Source organism: Lactuca serriola, chromosome 6 (assembly GCF_051521515.1).
Source record: "Lactuca serriola cultivar US96UC23 chromosome 6, Lser_US96UC23_V15, whole genome shotgun sequence".
In the NCBI taxonomy this organism is placed as follows: domain Eukaryota; kingdom Viridiplantae; phylum Streptophyta; class Magnoliopsida; order Asterales; family Asteraceae; genus Lactuca; species Lactuca serriola.
In genome coordinates, this window is record NC_136413.1 from 184,808,184 (window position 1) to 184,817,019 (window position 8,836).

The window sequence follows — 8,836 nt, forward strand, 5'->3', positions numbered from 1 at the left end:
TCAGCCCCTCTAGTTTAATTAATTACATTTGATCACAAACTAAATTCTTATTTAATTATTGACCAATATTAATTAAACAAATATGATTTCTCCTTTAATATATTATTCTTATAATATATTAATAAATCATAATAACCTCTCTCTCTATTATTTCTCCAGTCAAGTTGCTTTGGTGAAGGCAACCCAAAAGGACCATGCACAATCGGGTCAAGTACTTACCAATTATGGTTAAAGGATTAGACACTAATCCAACAGTCTCCCACTTGGATAAATCTAGTAACTACAAATGTAAGTACACCTCGATTTGCAATCGTATCTCTCAAAGACGTTATCAAACTCTGATCTTATTAGTAACCTGTCCTTCAGATAAGGGATCATATATTCCTCCATTCTAGATATCTTATAGACACGAGACATGGATTGAAATCATTCTCTCAGTCTATGTGTTGTTTCTTGATTTCCGATTTACGACTAATTGAAAAAAATCAAATTAGCCCTAGCCCGGCCGAGCATTTATGTTTGTCATCACTAAATCATTGAGGGGCCCACAGATATCGCTTTTATTCCACTTTGGGTAAAAGGAACGGATAAACCTCGACTCAATGTTTGCTTGCACTCACTCACCAAATCATACACAACAATAACTTTTATAACACCGAGTTACTGGTGCATTTACATATTATCAATGTGCAACCGATTCGCAAGATACAACTCACACATCTCGGTTTCAAGAATACAAGATATTATCGTCTCACCAATCGCTCGTGATAAAATCCATGAAGCGATCCAAGTGAACGTGGGTTTAATCCAATGCTCAAAATCATATTCATAAGCACTCATGAACGTTGTAGCAAACCTTTGTTATGTCTAATACGCTTTAGACAATCTACAAACCAATTCATGACAGTCTTCATTCATACCTACTTCCAACATATGATTGACTGTGGTCCGTTTGAATAATTCGATTATTCTTAATAAACTCAATTATTCTGGAAGTCAAAACATGCAAAGTGAAACACAAAGGTAATACTAATCCTATATGGTCCCAACCCTTGAGTATAAATAAAACACATTTATTTAATCACCATATTGATTACTCATTATCCCTTGTTTAACGTTTCAGATAATCAACTTTATAACTTGAATTATAACCACAATTGTCCCATGCTCCAAGCATGCACATTTTGGTTTTCAGTGGTCTATTACTTTGTGAAATAGATTAAGTGAACACATTTTTTTTAAATCATTCTCATTTCACAAATCCCAATTATCATCATAAGCACAAGAATATCAAATTTTTGTCACTTATAGAATATGTCAAATTCTAATATTTTATGCAATGATCCTCTCGTGAAGTTACGGCACAAAATCACAAAGACTCGGCCATCGAAATCACAAGGTACTCTATCAAAACTATTCTATAGATGTGATGTCTCTCACTCAAAGTACATTCCTTGAACATCCTTTTGCATAAAAAATTTCTAATCTAGACATAAATTCTTAATTTACAACTCCCATTTATGGAAACATTTCCATATTTACTATATGACAGCTCATTATTAATAGAATCTTATCTATTCATAATGATGTCAATATGGTCCATTCAATGCCATACTTCCAACTACTCACAAGCGACCAATCCTCAGCGAGCTTTGGATCGTCCTTTGATAGTTTAATTATCTTTAGTCAAAACCGATTCTTGTCCTTTTTCCCTCTTAATGCGCTAGACATTTGGAAAAATTTAGAATGGTCAAATATTATAGCATTTGCAATCTATCCTATACCCGAAGCATATGGGACACGATGCATAATGTCTTACATGAAGAGATACGATACTCTATCAATCTTCTGCCATAACATTTTATGTGTCACGTTCTTACAATTTGAACTATGAAGAGGGATACCGTAATCATAATCAAAATTTTAAGAACACACTATGTATCCTTTGACTAAATTTATTAAAATTTCTCAATCTAAGCTTTAGATCTTGAAACGAAGTACAATATTCTCTCCCTTAATTATAGCAAAACAATTTTTCAACCCTTACGACATTGCAAAGTTCAACACTTGTTTTTCTATAATTAATATTGCTAACTTGCAATACTTACCATAATAATCATGCTCCCACTTACATGATGATTATTTCTTTACCAGCATAACACTTATGCTCCCACTAGCTTTGACATGTATTCAGAAATCAACTGAACTTTAAGAAAACAATTTCTCAAGTTCATATTTCTAATACTAGATGCTTCGATAAGACTCTATCTAAGCTTCTTAAACTCATGCACCTTTCCTTGGACAGCTCATATGTATATGTCTAAACGATTCTAAGACTCATATCAATAAGTCTAAGATGTTCAGACATATTTGCCATTTCCCACAATTCGAACTATGAAGAGGTATGTCGTAATCAAAGTTGAATTTGAGAAAACCAAATCACATGATGCCATCTTCAAAATCTCTCTTAGTGAAAGCGTTTCCTTACAATCATTCTTATGGATGAAAGAAACCTTATGACACTTAGATTTTATGGTGTATTTGTTCTCATCCATGTGAATTTGTCATAACAATAATCACAAGATAATGTTAGTGACAAATCCAGACTCTTATGGATAGAACTTGTTCTTCTTAATTTCTTGCCATCAAGGGTCCCACCATTGCTTCCAAGTTATTTAGCAGTTCACCCCTTCATTTCAATGTACTTTCCATTGAACAAGGTTCCTTGCCCCTATACAATCCATTGAGAACTCGTAGAACTCACTTTCATAATTAACTTAATCCGGAATGGCATAGAAAGAAAATAGTGTCAACACGATAGGTCGTAAACCTCAAGTCGTGTGCTAGTGTTGTATTATAAGGTCTATTCTTGATTTGTTCTTGAAACCTTTCAAGACCATTAAGACTCCCACTGACTCCTTGACATATAAGATTCCCTTGTTAAGAAACATTTCTTGAAAAAAAAAATATTCAAGAGTTAGTGCAGCCTTTATCAAGACAAAACTTTTCACATAATTGGTCCTAGTTGGTCTTTGTCTTATCCAAGACATCACAACTTACCAATTTCAAATGTGCGAGAACAAGAAAACCTTTTCCAAGTTCCACATTTGATGGAAGTTATAAACCTTCTTAAGACTTGTCACCTAATTCACAATCTTGGAGTATAACTCTAAGACTTGACATTGGAACGAAGTATGATTGACTTCTTGATTTAACCATTTTTTCAAAATTCTCATTTCCTCTTCTTAGACATACAAATTTTACTAAGAATCACTTAGAGGATCAATTTGAGATATGGTTCTTAATCATTAAGTCATATCATAAAAACACAATAAATGGTACTCTCCCTTCTTCTTAGAACAGAGAAACTTTTATCTTTCTGCCTACTTAATTCTTCTTATTCGTTCTGCTATTGATTGAAACTCTTTTAATCAATTATACTTAATCTTATAAGTGTAACCATATTTACTAAACCTTTAGTAAATCATAACGAATATCTTGTCACTCTTGTGGTGGACTTGATCAACACACAACTTTGTGTACTTGATCTCATAGTCCTTTCACTTGACACTTTGTCAACAACTAGTCTAAATTTCCCAAATGTGGTAGTTTTCATTCATCATGCAATACTTGTTGCACTATTCCAAGTTCCTATCCACTTGAAACTTAGGCGATGAGAAACTCTCCCTATTTGGTAAACTTTTGACACTTCCACAAGTAACCTAATTAAGAATCAAATCCATTTTGCTAATATTAGAAGTACACAAACATCAATTTGTCATATATGCCATTGCAAGGATAATCAAATAAGATAAAATCCAAAATTTATTTTATTCATCAAAGCAGCGGAAAACATGTCCTTACAATGCAAAATTCAAATGAAAAAGTATGTATTCAAATACTCCTAACAAATCTATCATAACTTCCTAAGCTCAAAATCTGATCTTCGAATCCATGCGATCGTAATCCATTTCTTCGTGATCAGACTTATCTTGCTATTCCATCAACCTTCCTTTCTTTTCTTTGATCCTGCAAAACATGCAAATGTAATATTATCACATCATGTATAAAGAATAGGAATTTAATGGAGTTAGATAGTGGATTTTGTACCTGAAGCAGAGCCACACTTCTTGACTCTTCCATCTCTTAGATTCTTCGGTTCCTTTAGGCAGCTTCGTATCCATTTCCCTTTCCCTTGGCAGCAGAAACATATGGCCTCTCCTAGAGCTTCCATGGAAGCATGGTTGGTTGATTGACTAGACAAATATGCTCCATTACTTCGCCAAATCATTTCTGATTCAGCAACAATAAGCATGTAAGTTAAGTCAATGAGGGTCGCGTCAATGTTCATCATATGATACTCTCTTATGAACTTATCATTTGATTCAGGGAGTGACTGAAGAACCCAGTCCACAACCAACTTATTGGGGAAAGACGCACCCAACATAATCAACTTATCGATGTGTGATTTCATTCCTAGAACGTGAGCACACACGGGTTTACCATCTTCATGTTTCATTTCCAATAGGGCTTTAGTGACATTGAACCTTTCAATTCTTCGATCTTGTGGGTTAGGGAGAATAATTTCAGGAGGTGGAGGAAGTGAAGCATGATTTCTTGTCCCTCGATCGAATCGTGGAATATCATCTTCATGTGGAAAGCTTGTTCCACGGGATTTGGGAAGACCATAGTTGTCGTACTTTGACATCTACAAAACGGGAGAAAACAAATTCAAGTTAGAAGATTGATTGATTGAGTCCTTAATAAACCACCCAAATGAAATATTAAGGCTAGGACCCAACACTATACGCCACAACCTAGAAAAGGGATGCCGTAATCTAGTTGCAGAATATTTGAAGGTAAGTGAATGACGATTCACTAATTTTCCACCATGAAAAACGAAAAAGAAATTTAAGTTTTAAATTTATGAAAACTCCTAGATTATTTGAGATTCATTGAATATTTCAATGGCATGTTTAAATCTCGATATGCCCCTCTTGTTTGTGACTGGGATGCCGAGGATCACAAAGCGGGTGTGAATAACCATGCAAACTTACATGGTACCCCCACATGTTACAGTCATCTATTCGATGTGCCGGTAAACCACACACGCTCCACCGAACTATGACAAACATTGAGTCACCCTTTGCTACCTTCACTAAGAACCATTTAGTGTGCCGGTAAACACACACGCTCCACTAACGTCTTTGCAAGGGTACAAAGTGTAATTTCATGGAATTGCATGAATTCACTTTTGCCTAAGTAACTAAGATTGGGAATTTGTAAAACATTTAGTTACTTTTGTACTTCATTATACTTATAACGGAAGGTTTTGTCCTATCCTACCCGTCCGGCTAACGACCCTCCACTAGTCAAGAGTGCGGTGGGTAAGAGTGGATACCCATTCAATCGCCATTTTATAGGCAATTTCCTTAAACACCCCTTATAGACCAGCTTTGTGAATGAGGCCTACTAATGGTAAGACTGACTTTTACTTATACATATATATATATATATATATATATATATATATATATATATATATATATATATATATATATATATAATGTTAGACTTTTAATGTTATATATAGTATAGGGTGTGTTTTACACTTTAAAATACTAGGTGGTCAAATATAACAATTATATTTTTAATTGTAAACCAAAACTTTTATGGATTTATTAAACTTCTTTTAATTATACACCTTAATTAATTAATAAAACCATAAGGGTGTGATTTGAACTTTTCAAAGCAATACTAGGGTTTTAGAATTTAGCATTCCTAAATTAAACTTTTAATCAACTTTTAAATTCCAAAACTTGAGGGAAAGTTTTGAAACATTTCAAAACATTAGGGTTTAGAATTTAAATATGCATCAAAATTAAACTTTTAATCAAAATTTAAATTCCAAAACTTGAGGGCAAGTTTTGAAACTTTTCAAAACAATTTAGTTTTAATTTCTCTTAAAAATTTTCGAATGTATGACATGTAAATTAAAATTTTAAATATTAAAACTCTTGATTTAATAATTATCTTGAATTAGACTATTAATTTAATTATTAAATCATAAGGGATTATCTAAATCATGAGGATAATTACCATTTATACATTTAAGATATCCTAATCCCTTAATTATCTCTCTAGAATTCGAAAATATGGATAGGATAATGCAAAATCTATAATTACCATATATAACAATTAGAGGATAATTACAAGATATGGGATAATCCAAATCCCTAAAATTTAGGATCTTATCTTGGGGAGGAGGCTAATTTCGAAAATCAAGGGATTAAAACAAACCCTAGATTTTGAAATTTAAGGGTTTAAGGAAAGGATTTGAAGATCTTATTCAAACTCTTGCAAATTAGGGTTTGCAAACCCTAATCTCGAAAAACCCTAGCCTCCTAGGGTTTATTGGCAATAAACCCTAATGTGTCAAGTTCATACAATTGAATAAACTAATTGAAAACAAGTTAACCAAAGGCTCTGATACCAATAATGGGTTTTATACAAACAATCTTATGTGCACATGCAACCCTAGCATTAGATCTATGTTTTCACTATTAGATACACAACATTATGAACACATAATAAAACCCTAATCATGATTGCTATTTTCGAAATTAACCAAGAAGGTTAGATTACATACCTCTTGTTGTTGTATTGTAATAACAACTTAAATCTTCAAACCCTAGGTCTTGAAAGCAAGCACCACAAGTGTAATGCCTCTAATGGCTCACAAACACCACAAGCAATTGGAGAAGATATAGAGAGAGAATGAGAGGTATAAAATTCGTACCTAAGAAGCCTTGGGAAGGTATGGACGAAATCATGAGCCAAAAGGATGTTTATATAGGTGTAGAGATAGGGGTTCAGTCATTATCCTTATCTAGTTGCTTGCCCACCAAGCAACCCATAACATAAGCCTTGAATCCTTATCATGGACGAATTCTAAGGCCTTATCACCTTAAATTCGTCCAACCTATCCTTAGGATAATCCTTACCCTATTTTGTAACTATCACATAATTACAATTCAGCCCCTCTAGTTTAATTAATTACATTTGATCACAAAATAAATTCTTAATTAATTATTGACCAATATTAATTAAACAAATATGATTTCTCCTTTAATATATTATTCTTATAATATATTAATAAATCATAATAACCTCTCTCTCTCTCTCTATTATTTCTCCAGTCAAGTTGCTTTGGTGAAGGCAACCCAAAAGGACCATGCACAATCGGGTCAAGTACTTACCAATTATGGTTACAGGCTTAGACACTAATCCAACAACTGTCACGTAAGACGTGGTCTTGTAATGCCCAAGATTGGGCCCTCCAGGCTACAAATGCATATGAGGAAACCTCGTAGGCCGAGTACAAACACAAACCACCGAAACGAATAGGTAAGGAAGCCAAGCGCCACTGAATGTCTCCAAAGAAAGGGCCTCCACATACCACCATATCCTCGATAGACTTGCGCAATCCTTTGTCAAAGAATAACGTTGCCTCTTCTATGTGTACCGGCTGGCATGTCCTTAAACCAAAGAAAAGTTTTGCAATGCCCATACATGATCGAAGCAAAAGGAGCTCACTTTGCGGGTCACATAGTTGTGGAAGAAGGCCCATCAAATCAACAACATTGATCGCTCTCTTCATGGCCAGCCCGCTAATAAACCTCGCGTCTCTGCTAACAGCCCCCCCCCCCCAAGGAGCTTCACCCCCAAAGAAGTTCTCCCTATATCTGTTGGGAATAAACCGGCACGAAGCTTCCTACCATCACATGAGGGCCAAAAAATCTCCGTTTTCTTGATGTTCAACTCAAGACCCAAACCTGGACCATGCAACCGAATTATGTTCAACACTCTAGCCACCTCCTCTGAATCCCCAATAACAGTCCCATCATCTAGATACCAAGAATGGATAAGGAGCTTACAATTGTCTCTAATCTTGTGCACAAGCGGGTGCAAAACGAGGGCAAAAAGAAGAGGGTCCAAGGGGTCACCTTGCTGCACCCCAGTGGCATACCATATATGCTGGTCTCCGATATAAAGTCTCGTCGCTTGCCCGTACAAGAAATTCACCCACAAAGAAATGCAAGGGCACATCTTCTTAACCTCGAGGACCAATGCTGATCGATCCACCGGGTTAAAGGCATTCGAAAAATCCACAGTCAGCATTACAAGAGACTAATCAGCATGGTGTTCACTCAATACCCTATTAGCACTGTGTAACACAAACTCAGCACCGCCTGATACACCAACCCCGAACTGAAAATCATTAATGTACTTGGACATTTCATTACCCACACCTTTCATGGCAACCTTGGAAACTAGACGTCTCCATATAGTGCCTACTGCAATCGGACGGATCCCGTTGTCAGGTTTAAGTAGAGGTGTGAGAGGAGCGGATGTAACAAACTCTGCCAAAATGGTTGGACATCTTCCCGCTAACCATAAATTAACAACTAAAGTGATAGCATGTATGAGATCTGTGGCAATAGCAGACCCTTCTCCACAAAGGGCTTCTAGTAAGTGTTGAGCCCTCAAGTCATCTCTCCCGCAAGAAGTTCCTTTAGGGAAGGATTTGATGCAATCAAATACACAGTCAAAGTCTGCTACAAGAGGAGGTTCAGAAATTATGGGGCTCGGCATGGATGGGGGTGGTCTGAAAGGGTGTTTATCCTCCAAAGCTTTAATAGTATCACCATTATATGGTGCAACACCCGATGAGCATAACACTTTCACTGCTGTGGCAAAATGACCATCTGCAACCTTACGGAGATACTATCTGATATTGGTGTTACTTGATGTAGCCTCCTTCTGAAGGATGCCT

General features: G+C 35.5%; 1 protein-coding gene across 1 annotated transcript; it reads right to left on the bottom strand.

Moving 5' to 3' along the window:
- Nucleotides 1-7,656: 7,656 nt before the first annotated feature.
- LOC145060473 (uncharacterized) lies at nt 7,657-8,181 on the bottom strand. The gene has a single exon (XM_079008128.1). It carries the CDS (start codon nt 8,179-8,181, stop codon nt 7,657-7,659), a length of 525 nt encoding a protein of 174 aa, XP_078864254.1.
- Between the last annotated feature and the right edge of the window lie 655 nt (nt 8,182-8,836).